At 42.5% G+C, this 26,061-nt stretch overlaps 1 protein-coding gene across 4 annotated transcripts in view; it reads left to right on the forward strand.

The window, feature by feature from the left end:
* arhgef25a (Rho guanine nucleotide exchange factor (GEF) 25a) overlaps positions 1–26,061 on the forward strand; it is a 301,768-nt gene that overhangs the window by 168,852 nt on the left and 106,855 nt on the right. For all 4 annotated transcript variants that reach the window (XM_060938474.1, XM_060938475.1, XM_060938478.1 and 1 more), the window contains 2 exons: positions 15,925–16,235; positions 25,598–25,705. In XM_060938474.1, the coding sequence (XP_060794457.1) occupies positions 15,925–16,235; positions 25,598–25,705 (419 nt within the window). The remainder of the gene's footprint in view (positions 1–15,924; positions 16,236–25,597; positions 25,706–26,061) is intronic.

The following is a 26,061-nucleotide window of genomic DNA, read 5'->3' on the forward strand; positions in this document are numbered from 1 at the left end:
TTCACATCATAAGTCACATAATTAGTTGATTAAGATCCACCTGTGTGCAATCAAAGTGTCACATGATCTGTCACATGATGTCTGTATAAATCAACCTGTTCTGGAAGGACCCTGACTCTGCAACACTACTAAGCAAGCAACATGAAAACCAAGGAGCCTCCAAACAGGTCAGAGACAAAGTTGTGGAGAAGTATAGATCAGGGTTGGGTTATAAAAAATATCCCAAACTTTGAATATCCCACGGAGCACCATTAAATCCATTATAGCAAAATGGAAAGAATATGGCACCACTACAAACCTGACAAGAGAAGACCGTCCACCAAAATTCACAGACCGGGAAAGGAGGGCATTAATCAGGGATGCAACAAAGACACCAACAATAACACTGATGGAGCTGCAAAGATCCACAGCGGAGATGGGAGTATCTGTCCATAGGACCACTTTAAGACATACACTCCACAGAGTAGGGCTTTATGGAAGAGTGGACAGAAAAAGCCATTGCTTAAAGAAAAAAAAATAAGAAGACACATTTGGAGTTTGCCCATAATTAATACTAATTGAATACTCATCTCATTGTCTCTAGCCGCTTTATCCTGTTCTACAAGGTCGCGGGCAAGCTGGAGCCTATCCCAGCTGACTACGGGCGAAAGGTGGGGTACACCCTGGACAAGTCGCCAGGTCATCACAGGGCTGACACATAGACACAGACAACCATTCACACTCACATTCACACCTACGGTCAATTTAGAGTCACCAGTTAACCTAACCTGCATGTCTTTGGACTGTGGGGGAAACCGGAGCACCCGGAGGAAACCCACACGGACACGGCGAGAACATACAAACTCCGCACAGAAAGGCCCTCGTTGGCCACGGGGCTCGAACCCGGACCTTCTTGCTGTGAGGCGACAGCGCTAACCACTACACCACCGTGCCGCCCTAATTGAATACTAATTTGCATAATTTGTTTTTACTAATTTTTAAACTTTGTGTTCAGTATACAACTATCTACTTGCCTGCCAATTTCCATGTACAGTAAATATCTTGAAAAATAAGGTATTAGGAAAAAAACACTTGATTTTATTTGTTAATGAGGCCCATTTTGGACCATGTGACCCTCATGCAGAATATTACGGAAGTTTTCTGAAAATTAAGCCGTTTCTTCAATCTTTGTGTCGTAATATCTCAAGAACGGATAAACATATTTCGATTCTGTAAAAAGTATGATGTTCTCAATTCAATGAGACCAGTTTCAAGCAACTTGGATTGAATTTGGATTTTCACCTGATATACCTAATCAAAGTATCGTCTTCAAAATCAGGCTTACAAACAATCGGCAAAAGTCCACGAAAGGTTTTGGGACACCAGACACCAAATATTTCTTGGTGGACCAGTTATATTTGGTGAAGGTGACAAAAATGTGTGAATTCAATTTTTTTTAAACTGTTCCTTTAACATTCGGTTGCAGTTTGCAAGCGACTGGCTGATCCACAGCACTGGTGTTCTGCCTGAAAAAGCCTCAGCACCAGCTGTGTTCCTTTTTATTCTTAGAACAAGTAGTCCTGATTCGTTTGATCTTCCAATCAGCTGCATGCTTGAATGACCTTCCCACAACACACGCACTGAAGGAGTTTCTCATTTTCTCATTCCCTCAAAACTCCATCACTCAATGTAGCTGCAATCTTGTTTACGGCTCACTTAAAAAAACACAATTATGCAGTTATTGCAGTCTGGATTTCTCATTTCTCCCACCACCTCTCTGTCTCCGACTTCCCCCAACTTCAATTTGTCGATCTATAAAGCTGCACATTTCTTCCTCGATATTGGATTGCTTTACAAATATTGTTCTTTTGTGACACGTTCGTAGTCAGACTGAAACGGTGCTCCTGCTGCTGCTCTGAACTGAAACACATGCTCTCAAGAATGCACCATGGGGGGGGGTCCGGGAATGTCTTTTGTCCGACTCTGTGCGTGAGAGCGACAAAATCAAAAATACATAACCGTGCACGCTTGCGTATGGTTTTGTAGCTCAATGTCCTGCATGCAACAACTGAAACATTTTCTGTGGTCTTTTAATGCAAAAATGCTCAGTAAATGGACATGAATGCAGAGAGGACAGCAGCATGAAGAGACACTGTTCAAGGCCGGATTAACTATATGGGCCTGCGGCACAGTGCCCAGGGGCACTAACCACTCACAGCCAGTGGGGGGGGGCACCACATGACAGAAACTTAAAAAATATTTTTCGTGAATGTTTGTACACTTAAAATGGTTATACACTTGACATTGTTAAGTCAAAGTCCTTCCAACGCCTTACAGTACCTGGTATTCCTAGGCAGTCTCCCACTCAAGTACTAACCAGGCCCAACCTGTATGTGGCACATCAGGCGGCGCCGATTTCCGTTTCCATAGCCCTCGGCCTCTCGCCTATTACATAGCTAGGGTTACAGTGGGGGCTAGTCCTCTGGTAACCACGAGAGTTTAACTCCCCATGCACATCTGTATTGCAGCGTGCCTTGCCAGATGGCGGTAGGTACCATTTTTATGATGGTCTTTGGTATGACCCGACCGTGAATAGAACTCACGATCTCCCGATCGAGAAGCGGACACGCTACCACTAGGCCACTAGTTGGTACGACATTGTTAAATAGTCATATATAATTCATTATGAACACTAATTTCATAAGAACAACAACAATAATCATAATTCTGAGCAAGAGTGGCCTATGTGACCATTAACCCCCCTTTCCTCAACCTGTCAGTTGAGCCAGTCCACCTACGGTGAAATGTATCAATTTTTTAAAAACCGCGGTAGAAATGAAAAATGGACAGACATCAATTGAGTGGTTGTGCGAAGAGAAAATTTAAAAAAGAGAAAGACTCCAGGCGTGTAGCTGCAATTAAAAATGTTCCAGTGTTAGATCGTTTTTTTATAAAAACATCGACAACTGCTGTCACTACCAGCGCTGAAGCCGAAGCTAGTGAAATCAGCGATGCTAGTGAGGGAGATGGCCCTGCTAGCACTAGCCAGGGAGATGCTACAACCACAGCCAGTGTTAGCCGAGGGGTCGGCGACTGAATATGCCGTACTGGATGTTATTTGAATTTATATTTCAAATTGAGACATTTGAATATGTTGCCTAGATTGATGCTATTTTAATTGATACACATTTTGAATTGACACAGTTGAATATGCTGTATTGTATATAGATGGATGCTGTTTAAATTGCTGATGCTGTTTGAATTGATACACATTTTGAATTGAGACATTTTAATATGGATAGAATAGAGTATGGATGCTTTGAAGGTTTTTATTGAGACATCCAAATATATGCAGCTCATTTTTGAATAAGACATTTCAATATGCCTACATGCATATCGTTGGTTGTTTTCAGTGAATTTGATGGGCTGATGTAGCCTACTTAATACATTTTCAATGAGGAAGAATGACCTTGTTTATGTGTACTATTGTTTATGTATATGCTACTATTTTTGCCAGCAAAGGGCAAGGTTTGTCAGTGTGTGCAGGTTACTGAACGCATGCGCGCAGGGTGGTGGGGGGTGGGGGGGGCACTTGAGGTATAGTACCCAGGGGCACCGCATTGGCTTAATACGGCACTGCACTGTTGCTTGATAAAGTCCTTTTTACCTTTGTTCTGGAGCACACGGTGTCCATTTCTTACAAAAAAGACCTGGAGTACTGATTCATCTGACCACAATACACATTTCCACTGTGTGATGGTCCATCCCAGATGCCTCCGAGCGCAGAGAAGTCAACAGCGCTTCTGGACACAGTTAACATAAGGCTTCCTTTTTTGCATAGTAAAGTTTTAACTGGTGTTTGTGGACGCAACTCTGTATTGTCGTGCTTGACAAAGGTTTGTCAAAGTGATCGCGAGCCCATGTGGTTCTATCAGCTATAGATGAATGACAGTTCTTGATGCAGTGCCGTCTGAGGGATCAGAGATCACGGGTGTTCAGATTAGGCTTGAGCCCTTGCCCTTTACACACCAATATTCCTTCAGATATCTTTACTCATTTAATGATATTATGCACCATAGTGGATGAAATATTCAAATCCCTTCCTATCTTTCTTTGAGGAACTTTGCTTTTAAACATTTCAATTATTTTCTCATGCATTTGTTGATAAACTGGAGATCCTCGGCCCATCTTTGCTCCTCAAAACTAGGTCTTTCCTGGATACTGATTTTCTACCAAATCATGATTACAGTCACCTGTTGACGTCACCTATTTCAAATCGTGCCATTATTTCATTGTTTTATCTCACTGCTGTCCTAAATTGCCCGCATCCCAACTTTTTTGGAATATGTTGCAGGCCTGAAACATAGGAATGGATGTATATTCACAAATGAAATGAAGTTGACCAGACAAAACATGAAATATCTTGGGTGAATTCATACTGTCAGCAATGAAATATAAGCCAAACTAAATTTAGATATCACTACTTTCTTTTTTAATTTGCATCTTCCATACCATTCCAACTTTTTCGGATTTGTGGCTGTACATGAAGTTATGAATAAAGCTGTGTTAAAACATACTGATATATACATTGTGTTATCCTTCACCTCACCCATTGTTTCATAGTGTATATCCACAATTGAAGGATATCATAAACAATAGGGGATTGTTTTCAACTCCATACTGTCACTGTGCAGGTCCTGATTTCTGATAACATTCATTGCCATGAGGTTTCATCCTCATGACATCTCAGAGAGTTTTTCCTTGCCACCGTTGCCTCAGGCTTGCTCATTATGGATTTTAAAATGTATGTTTTTCTGTAAAGCTGCTTTGCGACATTATTACTTACTTACTGTCATCCAACAACAACAAAAAAGTCAAAGTCCCTTCCATGCCAGGCTCTGGTCTTCCCAGGCAGTCTCCTGTCCCAGTACTAACCAGCTCTTTGAGGTGCATGGGTGCGGCGCCAATCTCCATTTCCATAGCCCTTGGACTCTCGCATATACAGCTAGGGTTACGGTGGGGGGCTCGTCCTCTGGTAACCGTGAGAGTTTGACTTCCCTACTCACATCTGTATTGCAGCATGCCTTGCCAGATGGCAGTAGGTACCCATTTTTTGATGGTCTTTGGTATGACCCAGCTGCAAGTAGAACTGGCAATCTCCCAGTCAAGAGGCAGACACGCTAACCACTAGGCCAGCTCGTGGGCATCCAACAACAGTCGGTGACGATATGAAATCCTTTCGCCAATGACTTCGATCCTTCATAGCCACCAACAGCTCCTCACCATCAAAGCCAGAATCATTTTTAATGACATCCTTCAGAGGTAGTCGGGGACGACCAATTCTTCGTTTCTCCTCAGGTTCCCAGAAGAGGACGGAAGCTGCAGGTTCCACATGTCGCATCACATGGCCTGCAAGGGCAAGGTGATACTGCCTAATTGTAGTGGTTAATCTTGGTAAATGGTGGCAAGGTGCTTGGTAAATGGTGGCCTGCGAGGGCAAGGCGACGCTGCCTAGTTATAGTGGTGATCTTGGCGACATTGTTAAAAGTGTTACATAAATAAAAATTGACAAATTGATTGGCACTCAGGGTGGCACAGTGGTGTAGTAGTTAACACTGTCACTTTACAGCAAGAATGTTCTGGGTTCGAGCCCAGTGTCCGACAGGGGCCTTTCTGTGTGGAGTTTGCATGCTCTCCCTGTGTCTGCGTGGGTTTCCTCCAGTTTCCCCCACAGTCCAAAGACATGCAGGTTAGGTTAATTAGTGTCTCTAAATTGACCGTAGGTGTGAATGTGAGTGTGAATGGTTGTTTGTATCTATGTGTCAGCCCTGCGATGACCTGGTGACTTGTCCAGGGTGTACCCCACCTCTCACCCATAGTCAGCTGGGATAGGCTCCAGCTTGCCCATGACCCTACACAGGATAAGCGGTTATGGATAATGGATGGATGGATGATTGCCACTACATTCCATTTCCTTGGATTCAGTACATTTCCATAAGAACTGTCCTGTGAGGACTGCAGATTGATGCTGGTCTTGTCACTGGAGGTGGAAAGTAATTATACTGTGTTACACCAGCCTGCTTAATAATCACTAAAAGCCTGGTGATTAATCTTACTCACGCCTCATCCACTAATGGTGTATTAATTAAAAAATTGTTTGTATGAATTAAAGCAGGCAGGAGTCTTTTGTGTTTGGATTTTGTTCAATTTTCTATCAACGAAGTTCTGAAAAAGAAGAAGATCTGAACATTCACCCAAACCTTAACTTTTGTTAAAAAAAGAGAAAGAAAGAAAGAAAGAAAGAAAGAAAGAAAGAAAGAAAGAAAGAAAGAAATTGTTATTGCAAGTAGTCATGGATTTGCAAGTGAATGTCCTGTACTCTAATTTCATTTCCAGTGTGTGTAGAGAGGCACAGGGTCGCTCAACCTCATTTGCACATTATTTAGCCGCTATGCAGTAGTATGATGTGAGAAAGCAGATTCGCTCCACTGCTCAGCTGGTATCAGGAGTTGTAATCCCTCTTCTTGAGAGTCATCTAAATTCCATTCACTCTTTATTATGGTATTAAGTCATAACTGGAAAATTGTGTGAAAATGGAATAACTGATTTTCACAGCAGGGACTCTTTCTGCATAAAACCCAAATCCAAGAGCTTCTGTGATATCACAGGCTCGTGCTGACTGACCTGGATGAGAGCAGTGCACTTATAGCTTTTTTAGCCACTGTATTTGACCTCGCTTGACCTCAGGCCACACTGTTGGAAGCAGACAGAGAATATATATCCTGACTATATCCGGAGTCAGATGTGACCTGGTGCTACCAGAAATCCATGCATGGATAAAGAACTATATCCCCCGGATGTACAGTAACTGTTGCACTGGGGTAGAAAGGGGCAGAGCAGACGGGGAAGATGGGAGCGGAGTGGAGCGGAGGGGAAGGGAGGGTGAGATACCAAAAAAGTTTGTATCCGTTCCTGTGGGTGAGGATTAAAGAGTGCTTCCTGTGCACATCCCCCCTTGCTCCCTTCCCAGGGTCCTTGTGACACCACCAATGTGCTCACAGCCTCAGATGGATGGGGAATATATACTCAGCAAAAATAAAAACTTTACACTCGTTTCAAAGTCAATAATTTGAACATTTTGGAAAATAGGTTTGAAATGACGATTGTATTCAATTATCTTGTCATTAAAGATGCTATAGCATACAGATCATGTTTGTCATGGAATCGGTTCCACCGGAAATGCGACGACAATGTCCATGATCAAAAACTGTGAGTCACAACTTAATGAAATCATGTCAATATCGGGTGTGTCCTCCATGGGCGTTCACAACTGCGATACAACCAGGGGTTAAATTGGGATTGGTTATGTGGGGGGGCTCTGCCTCGTACCCGCCCCTGCCCCCGCCGCCCTGCCCCAGTATACTTTTTGGAAAATAACCCTCTAATTTGATAACCATATCATATTGCACAGAGATATACACCTTATCTGTGTGTTGTAGGCCTATGTGTGTCTTGTAGTGCCCCCCTACACATTATGGCAGTTTGAATGTAGATTGGTTGGCCAATGTAACAGATTGTACAGGTTGTTGTACATTGGTTTGAAGGAAATGATTAGTGGGGGGTCTGGGGGTCCTCCCCCAGAAGTTTTTTATTATCATACATGTTATTTGCTGAATTCTGGTGCATTTTAATAAGTTGTTAGCTGACTTTACAGAGGTAGGTTGAGCAATATCATGTTAAATCTTGTCACATGCCTACAGGTGAAAAATGTGAAGGAGAAATGTTCAGTGAGAAAATTTGAAGGCTTGCACAATCTTAAACCAAAACAGTTGATTTATTTTGGAGGATAAATGTTAAATATGCCAAAACACTGTCAGTCAAATTGTCAATCAAATATATTCATGCAGTGAATGCAACCAAATACAAACAACACTATAACATTGGAAGCATTTATTATTATTGTTATTATTATGTATTCAATTATTTATTTGGCATGTGGTGCTTTTTGTATTGTCTAGAACATACATAAGATGAGCATATTATAGCAGCAAAATAGAAGCACAATCATTTGAATGCAGCAAAACTTTTGCTGCATTCAAATGATTGTGCTTCTATTTTGCTGCTATAATATGCTCATCTTATGTATGTTCTAGACAATACAAAAAGCACCACATGCCAAATAAATAATTGAATACATAATAATAACAATAATAATTACACTAATAATACACTAATAATATTAACAATAAATAACAATAAATTAACATTAAATTAAATATTAACAATAAATAATAAAACACTAATAATATTAACAATACAGTGAACATAATCATTATCATATTTTTTATTATTAAAAACAAAATATCAAATAATACTGAAGAGGGGGAAAAATAATACTGATCTAAATATGTTGTGTTTTTATTTTTAGACAGTATGTGTTTTGCTAAACAATAGGATCGTATGCAGGTAAAAGGGGAGATGGTGTACGGAGAAAATTATAAACAAGTCACAACGCTGAAACACAAGCCCAAAAACCCGCAAACCACGACTTCTGATTTTTTTTTTAAAGCGAGCTCACAAAAAAAGAAACCCCAAAGTCGCTTATAAAAAGCGGAATTGGCAACCCACGCAGTGTTCCAGAAACCAGAATCTCTGATCGCAAGTTCTGTTCTAAATAGCTTTGACAGGTCGTCTTGTTATCAGGAAAACTATGATCTATCTCATAAAAGTCATGGGTTTATTGATTAATAAAACGATATTTAATTATTCAGAACTGAAAATCGTGAAAAGGGTTTGTTGCTTTTGATGTGTGCGTGATCATATGCCATCCGCTCCGAGCTTATGTGCCGGGGCTCAGCCCCGGACAGCCCCGGCCCAATTTAACCCCTGGATACAACGTCTCCTCATGGATTGGATGATGCGTCTGAACACAGCTTGGGGAATGCGCCGCCATATTTGTACCAACATGGCACCAAGCTCCTGCAAGTTCTGTGGAGGGTTCCTTACGGTCGGCTGTGGTGCCAGTTTGACGGAGACGTGTCTGGAGATTATGGATGGTCTGTCGACTGCATCCCATAACCCTCGCAACGTCAGTGACGGATGTTCCCGTATTCAGCATGCCAATGGCACGTTCACGCTGAATGTTTGACAGTCGTGGCATTGCAAATTAACGAATAATTAACCATAAAACCTTGTTTTTCTGAGATGACACTCTACTCTGCTACCGTGAGATCAATTGCACGTGTATCAATACGTCATGTCACTTGTGTCACGTGGAAACGTGATTTTAGCGTGCAGTGCTCTCGCACGTGCTACGTAGGCCCGACCAGTAGAATGAATGTGTGACGTAATGCCCTTGACAATGCATTTAACCATAATCACAACAAGAACTCTTTCAAGAAAAGTTTCTAAACACTATTTGAAAAATAATGAATGTCAAGTTTTTATTTTTGCTGAGTATATTTAGCTTCCCTGGGTCACACTGCAACCTGGCTAACTGCTGCTGCTCCTTCGAGGCCGGCCAGTTTAATCGCTTCAAGTGTGAGCACACACATTACACTGCGTTACATTAATGGCATTTAGCAGACGCATTTATCCAGAGCGACGTACAACACACCCAGAGCAGCCGGGGAGCAGTTGGGGGTTAGGTGCCTTGCTCAAGGGCACTTCAGCCATTCCTGCTGGTCCAGGGAATTGAACCAGTGACCTTTTGGTCACAAAGCTGCTTCTCTAACCTTTAGGCCATGGCTTCCCCATACAGTTACCTCACTGACAAAGACGATCAAAAACCAAACAGAGGATTTTTAGAAAAGCAAAATAAAAAGAAACCAAATATTTTTTTTCTTTGACAAAACACTGCACCATAATTCTGAATATTGTAGACCTTAGTTTCTTCTTTAATACATGATGTATCTTGTGAACACCTAAGAAACCACAGCTATGTGAGTGAGTGAGTGAGTGAGTGGAATGATTTAATATAATACATTTTAATAACTTTCCATAAACCTTCAAATGCTCGAAAACACTTTCTTCAAGGTATCTGTGAAGATACTCAGTCGTCCAGGTACATAGTAATCTGTGGTTGGTAGAAGAGAGCAACTGGACTTGCTTGAAAAGTCTTGAAGACGTTTCGCCTCTCGTCCGAAAGGCATCCTCAGTTCTGTCTAATAGGGAGTATCAAGTATTTATCCTCTCATGGATCATCATAGAATCCGAATCAGAATGCTGATGGCTGCATTGTAGGTGGCTGATAGATGTCATAGACACCCACCTCTGTTCAGTGATGGTCGTTCCAGGTTGACAAAAATGAACGATCCTCTCTGGCTAAGATGTCTGCCAGTTTTCTGGAAGTCCTCTCATACTCCCGCACCAGTCGAAGGGATCTCATCCCAAAGTGCGTAGAAACATATCTGTGAAGATACTCAGTCGTCCAGGTACATAGTAATCTGTGGTTGGTAGAAGAGAGCAACTGGACTTGCTTGAAAAGTCTTGAAGACGTTTCGCCTCTCGTCTGAAAGGCATCCTCAGTTCTGTCTGTCTAATAGGGAGTATCAAGTATTTATCCTCTCATGGATCATCATAGAATCCGAATCAGAATGCTGATGGCTGCATTGTAGGTGGCTGATAGATGTCATAGACACCCACCTCAACTTTCACCCACCCACTTTCGGACAAGAGGCGAAACGTCTTCAAGACTTTTCAAGCAAGTCCAGTTGCTCTCTTCTACCGACCACAGATTACAGTACTTTCTTCAAGGGTTCTTTGGATAGTTAAGGGTTTTTTTTTTTCTTTCTTGGCAGTTTCTACTTGGAATGCTCATCAGTAGGGAAGCACTCTATCAAATCCTTAAAGAGGTTTCTAATTGTGTATATTAAGAAAAGGGGCGAAATCTAGAACCTTTAAGGATTCTTCAGCGTGTCCTTTAAAGGTGTAAGGTACATGGAATTCTCAAAAAGGAGCACTTCTCTCTCACACGCCCCTTTTCCACCAACAGGGAATGGGTTCTTGAACCTGTTCCGTTCAGGATTCTTTGAACCTTGGTGCCAGGTAGTGAACCAACCCACATTTTCACCAGTTTTGAATGGAACCATTGTTATCAAGAATGCGCCATGAACAGAGGACGTTGCACAATTCACAATGGGAGTAAACAGCAGGAGCGAGATGGCGGTGTGCAATGATTACCTGTGAGCTTTTGTTCTGTTCTTGCAGATATTTGTTTTCGGTCCATTTTTTTCTAAAGATGTATCCTTTTCCGTTGTGTTCTCCATTGCTGCGCTCCACTTCCTCTCCAAATTAATGACATGCCCAGTGATGGCATCACGGTTCACACTGGAAAAAAACAGCTATATTTTGGTTCCAGCTGGGAACCAAGCTTTCAGGTTCTGAATCAATTTATTTTTGGTAGAAATGCTCTGAATGGTTCAAAACTTAGTGCATGAACAAGAACAGAACCCGTTCCCTGTTGATCAAAGAGGGGTATCAGAGCATTAATAGGAAGAAGAAATCTTCAGAAGTTTATTAAGAGGCTTGAACACTTTTTAATTTTAGATAAATGTTTAGATATCAGTTTAGTGACCAATAACAAATCAGCAATTCTTAAAGTGGCACAGGTCGATGTATTAAAAAGATGAATAGTACCCTGTGGAGCTAGAATAACCCCTCGGTACTTGAATCAGACGCTGTATTGCCCGCTGCCTCGTGTCTGTGAAAGAGAATGAGCAGGAAAAACACCACGCGCTAATGTTTACACTTGAGTACGGAAACGGCCAAAGTTTATCCTAATTATAATATTATAATTAAATTAGATTAGATTAGATTAGATAGAACTTTATTGATCCCTTTGGGCAGGTTCCCTCAGGGAAATTAAAATTCCAGTAGCATCATTACAGGATAAACAGAGAATAGAAATAGAGAAAAACTTCTAGATAAATTACATTATATTTGCATATACAAATATAAAAAAAAGAATAAGCTATGGGGAAGAGGAAGGGGGAAAAAGTCCAACAGAAGAGGTATTGCACTTTATATTGCACATTGTCCAGTATTGCTTATTGTTAGGCTAAGCTACTGCTCCTTCCTGTCCTCTGTCCTCCTGTCACCCCGCCTCCCCCCCAGAGAGGAGTTGTACAGTCTGATGGCATGAGGGACAAAGGAGTTTTTGAGTCTGTTTGTCCTGCACTTGGGAAGGAGCATTCTGTCACTGAACAGGCTCCTCTGGCTGCTGATGACGGTGTGCAGAGGGTGACTGGCATCGTCCATGATGTTCAGTAGTTTGTCCATAGACCTCTTCTCTGCCACCGTCACCAGAGAGTCCAGCTTCATGCCGACCACAGAGCCGGCCCGCCTGATCAGTTTGTCCAGCCTGGATGTGTCCTTCTTGGATATGCTGCCCCCCAGCACACCACGGTGTAAAACTGTACACTGCGACCACAGACTGATGGAACATCCACAGGAGTTTCCTGCAGATGTTAAAGGACCGCAGCCTCCTCAGGAAGTACAGCCTGCTCTGTCCCTTCCTGTACAGGTGGTTGGTATTGCAAGTCCAGTCCAGCTTGCTGTCCAGCCACAGCCCGAGGTACTTGTAGGAATCCACAGCCTCCACCTCGACTCCCTCGATCAGAACTGGTCGTGACCAGTGAGCGAGGTCACAACAAACATGACGGAACCAGCGGCCTCCAACACAGAAGCGAGCGCTCGAGAGCCAGCAATATTTACTCGGCTTGTCTGCCGTGTTTTACTTTTCTCTCTCTTTTCTCCTCTGATAGTGTCAGATACTTCCTTAAAATCGTTGTTGTTTTTTTGTCTCGATTTAGGAGTCTTCGTTCGATCTGGGTCATCAGCCGTGTTCGCTGTGGCTCTGCAGTCACGACCTCTGACCCGCTCATAACCTCACGTGACTTTTCCGAACTGGTTGCTGAGCGAGCGGTTTGTAAACAGACCAACACGTGGTTAAGACGCTTCGCCTTAGGAAATAAAATGTTTTGAAACAAGATGATGCATACCAGCTATGGGGATGGGTATGAGCTCAAACAATTCAGAAAGGGGAGTGGATTAAACGATTCCTGAACCAGTACATCGACCTGTGTCTCTTTCTTTAAATGTGTTAATTTATCGGCATTTATTAAAACTATTTAAAAGTTGTGATTGCATAAGTATTCATCCCATTGCTGTGAAACCCTTAAACTACTGTAGTTCTGGAAAGTGACATTAGATGGATTTCTATGTAATGCACAATTTGAAATAAATCTCATCTTATTATCTCTAGCCGCTTTATCCTGTTCTACAGGGTCGCAGGCAAGCCGGAGCCTATCCTGGCTGACTACGGGCGAAAGGCGGGGTACACCCTGGACAAGTCGCCAGGTCATCACAGGGCTGACACATAGACACAGACAACCATTCACACTCACATTCACACCTACGGTCAATTTAGTGTCACCAGTTAACCTAACCTGCATGTCTTTGGACTGTGGGGGAAACCGGAGCACTCGGAGGAAACCCACGCGGACACGGGGAGAACATGCAAACTCTGCACAGAAAGGCCCTCGCCGGCCACGGGGCCCGAACCCAGACCTTCTTGCTGTGAGGCGACAGCGCTAACCACTACACCACCGTGCCGCCCCCAATTTGAAATAAATAGCGAACTAAAAAAAATAAATAAATACAAGGAATGGAAACACGTGAATTTTGAAAAACTCTCACATATCGGAAAAACGTTTATACGCTTGCAGTATAACGAGGTGATTTTTCAGATGATTTGACAAACCAATATTTAAAAAAATTGAAAAATTTTTGCATTTAAGTCACATGATTTGCAGTGGATGCAATGAAAATCACCGCACCAACACTTATCAGGTCTTGGAGATGTGTCACCATGTTTAACTGGAATGACTGAAGCTGGAGGAGAAAACTTGGCTTTAATCACATCACTCAATAACAACACAGATTAAGTTAAAGCTAGACTGCCTTTCAGATTTTTCAAGTTTAGGTCATAAAAAGAATTTTCCCTGACACGCAATTATTTTTGTTTAGTGGACCGAAAGCTACTGAATTTAAATCACAGACTTCCAATTTTATTAGTTTTTTTTTAAATAGAACAATTAATGAATGTAAGGCCACATGGCCCTCAAGTCTTTGCTATTTTTTTCCTGCTTCACCATGACCCAATTCAAAATACTGCGTCATGCATCACGTGGTGGGCTTTCCCCGTTCACGCAAGGCATTATGGGATACAAATTTGAAACAGGAGAGAAAAATGGAGGATGTGAGTGTGTGAATGAAATGTAAAAGACCGACTACAGTAATGGAAAGCGAGAAGAAAAGACGTTATGTTATATACGAAGGAAAGGAAACGCAGGACCAAACTAATAAATATCGGCGGTTGGCGAGCACATCGGTGTGATCAGCTGTTTGTTTAGCGACAGAATGATGGAACTGTCAGTGCACGCTCAAAGGTAAACCTGCGCATGCGCGCACACACACACGGACTTCCTCTGTCTGCCTGACTGCGCAAAGCGAGGGATTTCATGCTTTAATCCCCTCAAATTAAATAACTTCCCAGCCACAGAATGGCCTGATATTTTGTGAGATATTACAGAAATAAACATATATCACAATGACCATATTTCAGAGGGAACTAAATTTCACTGATTTCATGAAATTGAAAGGTCGTCTACCTTTAACTATTGGAAACACTTTTCTGGTATGTGGGTACATTTTTATAAATGGAATATAAATTTTAATCATAATAATGTGCTAGCCTCACTATATTGTATATTACTTATTTTACTAGTTATATTATATATTTTATGAATTTTATAATGTAGATATAGATTATTAGCATAAGTTTGTACACCTCTCCAATGGAAACCAGCGTCAGCTGAGTGGATCTTGTGTTTAATAAAGCTATCTATCTATCTATTTGCAATTTTATTTTATTGACTTTTTATATCGTGCAAAACTGCAATGGAAATCCGCCTAACATTGCAGAGTCAATTTTTTTTTATTCTTCAGCAGATGAATTTAGGACCCGGAGTATCTCATCTCATCATCTCTAGCCGCTTTATCCTGTTCTACAGGGTCGCAGGCAAGCTGGAGCCTATCCCAGCTGACTACGGGCGAAAGGCGGGACAAGTCGCCAGGTCATCACAGGGCTGACACATAGACACAGACAACCATTCACACCTACACTCAATTTAGAGTCACCAGTTAACCTAACCTGCATGTCTTTGGACTGTGGGGGAAACCGGAGCACCCGGAGGAAACCCACGTGGACACGGGGAGAGCATGCAAACTCCACACAGAAAGGCCCTCGCTGGCCACGGGGCTCGAACCTGGACCTTCTTGCTGTGAGGCGACAGCGCTAACCACTACACCACCGTGCCGCCATACATCATTTGGGCCAGATCACAATCTTTATTGGGCTGGTGAAAAATTATTTAATATACTTTATGTCAGACTGTCATGTTAGTGTACTCTTGAGACCGTGACCTTTCTCCTTGTGCAGTATATAGCCCTATATTTTAAAATTGTTTTAATGTTTCATGCCTGGGAAAACTACCTTATTGCAGTCTCTGTGTAGAAATATAAGCACACCACTGATCAGCGTGAAAGTAGACTTTAGTGTGGTAACAAGCAAGATGAGGAGAGTCGGCTGTTTTGTCAGTGAAAGACTTGTTAATGCATTAACTCTGGCAGTTATAACAGCTGCCACTGTAAATCTAAAGGCACAGAGCCAATAACCTCACACTCGCTACTACTGTCACATAAACACACTGAACAGGAGCTCCTTTATGCCCATGTTTAGTGTCACACAGCTGTGTGTGGTGGTTTGCGGTTGTGTGTGAATGACTGAGCCGTGTTTATGTAAGGCAGCCTTATTTGTTTTCCTTCCTCTGCTCATCCTCTCAGATGATTGTTGTCTCTCTCCCTGTGTGTTTGTGTGTGTAGATTCGTACTCTGCAGCGGGCAGTGAGGGCAGTATCTCCACATCGGTGGCCTCTTTACCCCCCCAGGCGTCAGGCAGCTCTGCCCCGAACTCACCTGGCTCGCGTCGCTCTGTCAGTACGCTAAAGAAGTGGCTGACCAACCCGGTGCGAAAGCTGAGTGTCGGCTCAGTCGGGGGGACCAAGGGGGAGAGAGCAACACGTAGAGTGGAGGGCAAAGCACCTCATCCATCCAGCAGGAGCAACTCTGAGCTGGGCAATAGCAAGGCACCAGAGGACCATGTCACCATCTTCACCAACACAGACAAAGAAACGGTTAGAGACCCAATATACATTCCCATAACCTCAGACACTTATCTCATCTCATTATCTCTAGCCGCTTTATCCTGTCATACAGGGTCGCAGGCAAGCTGGAGCCTGACTACGGGCGAAAGGCGGGGTACACCCTGGACAAGTCGCCAGGTCATCACAGGGCTGACACATAGACACAGACAACCATTCACACTCACATACACACCTACGGTCAATTTAGAGTCACCAGTTAACCTAATCTGCATGTCTTTGGACTGTGGGGGAAACCAGAGCACCTGGAGGACACCCATGTGGACAAGGGGAGAACATGCAAACTCCACACAGAAAGGCCCTCGCCAGCCATGGGGCTCGAACCCGGACCTTCTTGCTGTGAGGCGACAGCGCTAACTATTACACCACCGTGCCACCCCTCAGACACTTATATGCCAGTATATTTTCTATTAATCCCATATGCATACACTATATGCTAAACCTTAATGCTAGTGTTCTCTGCATGCAATGCTTTTGTTTGACCATTAAGCTATATAATCTATATTAGACCATTGTGTTACTATATATATGTAAAAAACAAAGTATAAACAGTGGGGGGAAATAAGTCTTGACTGCAGGCAGGCCAGTTTAGCACCTGGACTCTTTTACTATGGAGCATGGAGGGATTTCTATAAAAGGTCCATCCGTCCATCCATTATCCATAACTGAATATCATGTGCAGGGTTGCGGGCAAGCTGGAGCCTATCCCAGCTGACTATGAGTGCGAGGCAGGGTACATCCTGGACAGGTTGCCAGATCATCGCAGGGCTGACACATAGAGACAAACAACCATTCACACACCATCACACCTACAGGCAATTTAGAGCCACCAACAGACCCGGCGCCAGACACGGACTGACGGACGGGCCTTGAATTGCTTTGGGGGGGCACACATTTTATACGCCAAGCCAGGGCAACACAACTGTTTCTAGCAACCCAGGAGAGCAGCACAGACGTGACGAGTTAAATATTCTAAGAAACCTATAAAGCAACCAAAACAACTTTCCAAAATGTATCAAACATTGCTCAGCATATTAAAAGGTTTTTTTTTGCTCCGCTGGCCTCACAACGCACAAAGCTGATTTCGGGTATCTACCGGAAGATGTCGTGATATGATCCCGTCCAGCAATAAAATGTGATTGGCTGAGACAGCTGCTGATTTACCCAGATACCATTTGAAGAAAAAATGTGATTGGTCGGTTGGTTCATTCCATTATATTAACCCATTGGTTCCCAAGAAATATTAGTCCACGTTTATAGCAATGATCCAGAAATTATTACTAGTGTTTCTGTACTCACGGATAATAATGAATGAACCGATCAGCCGATTTCAAATAGTTTCAATACATTTTAAATTGAGCACATTTTTCTTTATTATTGTTATACTGAAAAACTTTGACTTGTAGTTTACGTTTTTTTTTTGAGGGGAAAAAAAAACAAAGAAGAAGAAGCTGTGACGGGCTCCTATCAGGCCAAGTGCGGTCACTCGCCGGCCACTTTCAGGCATCTTTTTCGGATTAGTGAGACCAGACCCTCTGAACATGAATGGGGAGATATCAATACTGGACTCTGTGAAAACTAACGGTCGTGAAGAGCATATGATTGAAATCGCCATGAAAAGTTGATTATACTTGAGTGTTAGGTTGGTTCTCATGACTCAGAAAAAGCTTTAAAATCCACTTTTCTCGTGGATTATTTTGACACTGCGCAGGCGCAGTACTTCTATAACGGCAGGAGAGGGACAGCGGAGCACGAAGCTGCAAGATGATTGGAAAGCTGTTGGTTCAGATCGACATATGATTGGTTGTTGGCAGCGGAACAGGTGGGATATTTGCAGACCCGTACTGCCATCAGAGACGGTTGATTAGAATGTTTGCTGCCGTTACGAACTGTCCCCATTCATTCTATGGACGATTTCTTCAGTGACCTGTCTCCTATGAAAAAAAGTCTCTGCTCTGGGTTCCAGCAGGGCGGGCCCACATGAGTCTCAGGGCGGGCACGGCCCCCTAAGGCCCGCCCATGGCGACGGGCCTGGCCACCAATTAGCCTAAGTTGCATGTCTTTGGACTGTGGGGGAAACCAGAGCACCCGGAGGAAACCCACGCAGACACAGGGAGAACATGCAAACTCCACACAGAAAGGCCCTCGTCAGCCACTGGGCTCGAACCCAGAACCTTCTTACTGTGAGGCAACAGTGCTAACTACTACACCACCATGCCGCCCAGGGGAAATAAATGTTCAACTATCTTTCTATTCAACATATCCAGAGATGTCCACAAGCACCGGCGACTGGTGGTTTTCTCCGCCTGCACAGACGATCTGTACTGGCTACTCCATCCCAGAAAAAACAAACAAACTTGCCTTTCAATGTTCAAGCGATTTATATCATCTCCACTGCCAGTAATTTGCTGCAAATCCAATTATTTCACCACCAAATGGCCTTCGATTTGGGTCTAGCATGACCGAAAGCGATGCTATATTTGTTGATTGATTCTTGTGCTCTGGTTGGCTGAGCCGGAAAACGTGACCACACAAGCAAAATTTAAAATGCCAATAAAGTTGTGTGAATTCAATTTTGTTTTCCTCAATTTATTAGATTAGAAGGTATGAATGACAAGTAAACTTAAAGAAAATAATTAGAAGATTCATCATTCTCTATCTCAAAATTGTATTTTCATATCCAGAAGCTACCTGGAGTGCCCAAAGTCCTATAGAGATGCCTGGTCTCTTAGCTCAGGCTTCATACTTATAAAGTGCAAGTGCAAATAAGTAATTGTGTGCAATGCTTTATGCTGAAATTAAAACTATACAATACACAATACCACACCAGAAGCACATCAAGTACATTTGTTGGCTGTCCATCGCTAGCGATGATGACTACTTCCTTAGGATGCACAGAAATGCAGATGGGTCACGAGGCCTGCATAAACAGCCTGGCCAAGCCTCCACAGAACATAGAAGAAGAAGAAGCAGAAGAAGAACAACAACAACAACTTTATTCATCACATGCTTGTGAAATTCCTCTCTACATTTAACCCATCTGAAGCAGTGAACACACATGCACACACATGTGAGCAATGAGCACATGCACATACCCAGAGCAGTGGGCAGCCATGCTAACAGCACCCAGGGAGCAGTTAGGAGTTAGGTGCCTCGCTCAAGGGCGCCTCAGCCCAAGGCCGTCCCATATTAACCTAACCGCATGTCTTTGAACATCTGGCCTCGGGAGCTCTCGTATACTATTCTCCTCTCCTAACAAAGCGCCTTGCATAGTAAGGTAAGACAAGTGATGCCGTGCCCCCATCATGTTGTCTTTCTGGACCTCCAGACCTCATGCGAAGTGGTGCACAGAAGTGCCACAGACCTGACAGGTATGGAAGTTGCCCTGCAGTGACAACTGACTTGCCAAATGATACCATCCATTGGCCATTTGAGTGGGTCTTCCACATGCCATCTGATGGTGCATCATTGACCCTGTTGGGTTCATCTGCCACATTGCACCGAAAAGTGTCCTGCTGCCAGCACCTTATTGGTGATGTACTATTTAACCCATAACTGGAACCCAGGCAGGTGCTACCACTCTGGGTCAGAGCAGACCTGGGAGCAATGGTGATTAAGGAGTAACTCCACTTTCCCCAATACTCAAGTCCTCCTGGACCTGAGACTCACCACTGGTTGGAGTTTAAAGTCATACCCAGGACTAATTAAGCACATTAAACATGCACCAAATAAGCTCACCATGTAGTTATGCTACAGAGCCAGGCAGCGTACTACAGAGGGGAAATGAGAAAGTCAAGTACACATACATCTGGAGGGAAATTTCATACTAGTTCTCCTATCTGTGCTAATTAGAATCAGTTAGGTTACTTTATGTTGGTAGGTTAGTATTTCAACTTTTTGAAAAATGGGAACCCACTCCACCTCTGAATGAAAGTAAACAAATCATTTGGTACCAATCTGTCATGCAAGAAACATCTCATGATGGGTAGAGGCAAAGATCTCTCCCAAGGCCTTCCCAACAAGATTGTTGATCAGCAAAGGAGTGGCACTGGTTACTGACAGATTTCTCATCTCCTAAATGTTCCTTTAACCCCTTCAGACACAAGAAAAAATGCTATGGAACTTCATGCTATGGAACTTCATGTGTACAATTGTACACATTGTGTCCAAAGGGGATAAGCACCATCATGACCAGAATGTGGAAGTGGAAGGAACGTCACTCAACCATCAACTTGAGTGCCTCACAAAATTTCCAACTGTGCAGTCAGAACTTTAGTCAGATGATTATCCCAAGAGCTAAGGACCACTTGGAAAGAGTGCTAGAAAGAGCTAGATGCAGCGGATAGAGAGTCAGAGAGAAAACAATAGCAAATGCACTCCACAGCCACGGTCTCCTTTATCAATTATCTCAGAAGACTCCCTTAGTGAAGAAAAGGCATATGGAAGCTTGTTTGAAATTTGCTAAAGAATGTTTGGAGAAGCCTGGGAGAATGTAGTGTGCTCAGACCAGGAAAAAAAAAATCAAACTTTTCAAAGTACCATGTTTGGCTCTGTATATAACCCTAAAAACCATGCCTACAGTCAAGTTCAGAGGTGGAAGTATCATGATATGGGGCGGTTTCTCTTCTCATGGCACCAGCAGAATCCAAATGTTTCCCAGTTAATTACTGGAAACATTTTGAGAAGAATCTGTTGCCATCCACTCAGGTGAGGAGAATGAGACGTGGGTGGACTTTCTTTCCAGCAGGATAACAATCAAGAACATCCTGGAAAAGAGACTCTCAGTTGAGTCCATAGGAAGCAAATAAAATTGTCGGAATGGTCCAGTCAATGACCACACTTAAACCCAATAAAATAATTTTTGTAGAATGAACTGAAGATTATGAATCACCATTTTATTGAAATACTTTTGAAAGAATGAACCAGAATTCCACCTGAACACCGTTAGAGCATCTTGAAGGTGTCATTGCAAACAAAGTTATATACATTAATACAACATATTCTTTCATAATCTACAGTCAAAAATCTCATCTCATCTCATTATCTCTAGCCACTTTATCCTGTTCTACAGGGTCGCAGGCAAGCTGGAGCCTATCCCAGCTGACTACGGGCGAAAGGCGGGGTACACCCTGGACAAGTCGCCAGGTCATCACAGGGCTGACACATAGACACAGACAACCATTCACACTCACATTCACACCTACGGTCAATTTAGAGTCACCAGTTAACCTAACCTGCATGTCTTTGGACTGTGGGGGAAACCGGAGCACCCGGAGGAAACCCACGCAGACACGGGGAGAACATGAAACTCCGCACAGAAAGGCCCTCGCCGGCCACGGGGCTTGAACCCAGACCTTCTTGCTGTGAGGCGACAGCGCTAACCACTACACCACCGTGCCGCCCCACAGTCAAAAATGAACTATAAATAAGATATATTTCAAAAGGTAAAACAAATATAACCAACATATATGTCAATATTCTGAGTGCATGTTCATGGTGCTCATAAATGTTCTGCTCAATTATCTAACCCAATTTATGAACATGCTCTTTGGACATCACAACCCTATATTCCTACAAATGATAAGTCTAATTAGTTGAAAAGATCCTATAAATACTAAACACAAACCAAACTCGAGTCTAAATAAATAAACAAACAAATAAACATGTCACACTATGCAAGCAAACTGACATTAAAGGTGACATATTATACCCCATTTCCACAAGTTCACACAGTTCCCTGAGGTCTTAATTAAATGTCTGTGGCATGCTTTGGTCAAAATACCACAAGGATAAAGCACCACAGCTCCGTCCTCACCCTGTCTAAACAGCCCTGTTCAAAATGGCTGATATTGAGTGCCTTTTCCTTTAAATGATAATGAGCCCCTGCTCGTCCCACCCCCTCTTCCATCAGCCAATCAGGTAGCACTTTCCTCATGAATATTCATTCACAAAGGCAGTTCTCAAGCCATGAGAGGAGATGCTCAGATGAAGGGGCGGGATCATTCTAATGAGCTTCACTTGTGACACACTGTAAAAAAAGAATAGTTGAGAATACTTGAAATTTCAAGGCAACCGTCTGCATTAAGAATTTTATGTTTTGCCAACGATGTGCCCATGATAATCCAAACTATGATAACACTGTTATCTTTATTAAGAATTCTTAATTAAGTCAATTTTCAATTCCTCATTCTGCCAACATAGATTTCTCTTTTTGCTGAACAGTGGCATTCACAGTAGTACAAAAAGGCAATTGAGGTTATCACAATTTTTTTTTTAGATTTTTTTCACCTTTATTTGGATAGGAAATGAGCAGGAGAGAGAGACCAGGAAATGACCTTGGGTTGGACTCAAACCCAGGTCCCCAGATTTATGGTATGGCGCCTTATCCACCTGAGCCACAACAACATGAACTTCAACCAGAGAGAGAGAACCACATTGTCCAGCCCTTGCATTTGGGAGAGGAAACCCCGTGTCTTGGTCATTAAGAGCATGCGCTGAATAAACACCTGTGGCAATTATGTATTTTCAATTCAGATTATTCACTATTGTATATTTACACATCATTGAGGTGCACCCTATCAGTTTGATGTGGATTTTTCTGTTCGTTAATAATTATTCATATTTTCTTGTCCATTCAATTGTGAATATGGAATTACTTGAACAAAGCGTAATTCTATTTTTTACAGTGCATAGAAAGAGGAGGAAAATCTGAACAGCTTGTTGAAGCTCATGTTTTCTGGAATAGGCAACAAAGAAACTGACTGAGTGTCTTATTTCAGAGTTTGTGGGTTGGTAGGCACCCAGATACCCAAATGTATGTGCACAAGCACTGAGAAAGTGAATTTTTATGATATACGTACGTTCGCTTTATCGCTTATGAATGGGGAGTGTGATCTAATGCACTATAGCCAACAAGAGCCAATATCAGGAGACAGTTATTTAATTGTAACAAAACTCACTTATGTTGCAGTTAATCATGTATAAATTAGAGCTATAACATTCGTATCAAACCTTATTATACATACAGGACACTTTTTCGATGGAATAAAAACGTGTTCTATTCCCTTCTAGCGGGTTTCATTCATTTGGTTTGATAGCATGCAATATTGTTAGCATATTGCTTATGCTACATGTATTACATTACTCTACCCACTGGTGAATGAGTGTTGAATATGGTTTACGATATTGCATGGTTGTCAAGACAACATGACGTCACACGTCGGAGATGTAAAACTTCCACGCGAGCAAGCAGCTGTGACAATTTGTAAACAAACACGGCCGCCAGGTTTGCTTTGTTAAATACGGAAGATTTTGAGAGAATTTTGAAAGAGAAAGACGCATTGAGCACCCGAAAGGAATGCGTATGTATAATAATAATATTCGCTGGCTTTTTTCATGGTATATCAGATATATTCCATTTTCGACTCGTTCAATATCATGCTAGCCGAATGGAATATATCTGATATACCACTCAACGCCAGCCAATATTATTTAATTATATTAGACATTAAAGCTAGACGGCATTTCAATTTCATGAAATCAGTGACATTTAGTTCCCTCTGAAATATGTTCATTGTGACATATGTTTATTTCTGTAATATCTCACAAAATATCAGGCCATTCTGTGGCTGGGAAGTTATTTAATTTGAGGGGATTAAAGCAAATAACGTGCATGAAATCGCTCGCTTCGTGCAGTCAGGCAGACAGAGGAAGTCCGTGTGTGTGCGCGAGTGCGCAGGTTTACCTTTGAGCGTGCACTGACAGTTCCATCATTCTGTCGCTAAACGAACAGCTGATCACACCGAGGTGCTCGCTGAGCGCCGATATTTATTAGTTTGGTCCTGCGTTTCCTTTCCTTCGTATATAACATAACGTCTTTTCTTCTCGCTTTCTTTCCGTTACTGTAGTCAGTCTTTCACGTTTCATTCGCACACTCACGTCCTCCATTTTTCTCTCCTGTTTCAAATTTGTATCCCACAATGCCTTGTGCGAACGGGGAAAGCCCACCACGTCATGCATAACGTAATATCTTGAATTGGGTCATGGTGAAGCAGGAAAAAATAGCGGCGAATTTAGGGCCACGCAGAGAAAAACCTCCATCCAACCTTTGCCTGCTTGTGACTCAGCCTGAACTTCACACCGTTTTACGCACAGTCCACACACACCTCTACAGGTGCTACAGTGAGAGTCAAAACACACACTGAGTTATCACCTGACTTGCTGGACTACCCTGCGTGTCACATCTGTGTCATTGCACACCATGTGGTTATGTGTTGAAGACTCGGTTCCTGTATCCCGCTGTCTGATATCTAATAACAAATCTGGAAACTTCTGTAAAGATTAACAAGAGCAGCTGTAGAAAGAGATCATTCTGTCGATTAATATCTATTAACCTTCATCCTACCAAGTGGGGTCCATCTGGACCCCGCACCTATATGTTTGTTTGCCATTTTAAAAATATGTGACATACTGCCTCACTGTTTTATGAATTTGTCGGAATTTATGTCTTAATTAAAACACTAAAGCACCGGAAGATCAGCTTTTTGCATTGTGAAGGTATAATTAATTTGTTACTGGGGTCCAACCGGACCCCAGAGTAAAGTTTATCTGTCTTTCATTTTATAATTGAATAGCACACTGAAAGTTAACTTCTTTTATTTCTTTTATGTTCCATAATGAAACTACCAAGGCATTCCTTCTTGGGGTCCATGTGGACCCCACTGCTGCAATAAGCACAGGCTGCAAAACAAAAGCCCTAAATTATTTTACAATTACTTTTTTGTTTTAAATTCTGTAAGAAAAGACCTAAGTTGTAATCCAGAATGTTTTACAGCTGCATGAGCTGCAAAAATCATGGATATAATGGCAATTTTTTTTGTGGCACTATAATTTGCTACATGTATGCTAGTTATTGCAATGTTATTGCATTTATAATACATCATTGATATTCAGCCATAGTGGATTTTGTTCTTCAATAAAGTTATGTCTGTTTGCTGCATTGAATTGGTTCTTACTGCATTGATTTCAAGGTATTCCCTCCTGGGGTCCATACGGACCCCGCCTGGTAGTTTGTGTATGTAAAATTGGCTGGTAGGATGAAGGTTAAGTGTGTTCTTTATGCCTTGGGCCCTTTAGTGTATTGCTGTTATTAATACAAGATGTTCTGAACAAAATTTATCTGGTGATTTTGTCTTTATAAGCTTTAATTTTAAAGAAAAGTATTGGGGTCCGAACGGACCCCACATGGTAAGATTAAGGTGTAAAATAGCATGGTAGGATGAGGGTTAATCGCTATAACAGACTGAGCCTTATGACACTCATGTATGTGTGTGTAGGAATGGAGGGATGGTCTGCCTGCTTCTGAAGATGCCTCAGGAATCCCAGAATCCCACAGGCACCAGTGTGATTTTCTTCAGGGTTCTACGTCACTGGGCCCAACTCAGGTGAGTCTGGAGATAAAGAGACACCGGTGTGCCGTTTCTTCCTCTGACTGAGGTTTCCTTGAGGGTCTCAGAGAAAAGAGCAGAGAGAAAGAGACAGAGACGAGGAAGGGGCTGTCAGCGTCTGCAGTAGCAGTGATGGATGCTTGATTTCAGTGTATAAGAAAAGCCAGAAGGAACAGGACAGGGACAGTCTGAGTCATTAGTAAGCAGGCGGCCTGTTAAAAGAATGATGGCAAGAGGTGAAAACGCTCACTGATCAAACACACACAGACACTTACAAAGGCCACATATCTTTGTACACTTAAGCTGGAGACAAGGGAAAACACACACACACAGCTCCAGGTGTCATACACAAC

The sequence above is a fragment of the Neoarius graeffei genome, chromosome 13 (genome assembly GCF_027579695.1).
Source record: "Neoarius graeffei isolate fNeoGra1 chromosome 13, fNeoGra1.pri, whole genome shotgun sequence".
NCBI lineage: Eukaryota > Metazoa > Chordata > Actinopteri > Siluriformes > Ariidae > Neoarius > Neoarius graeffei.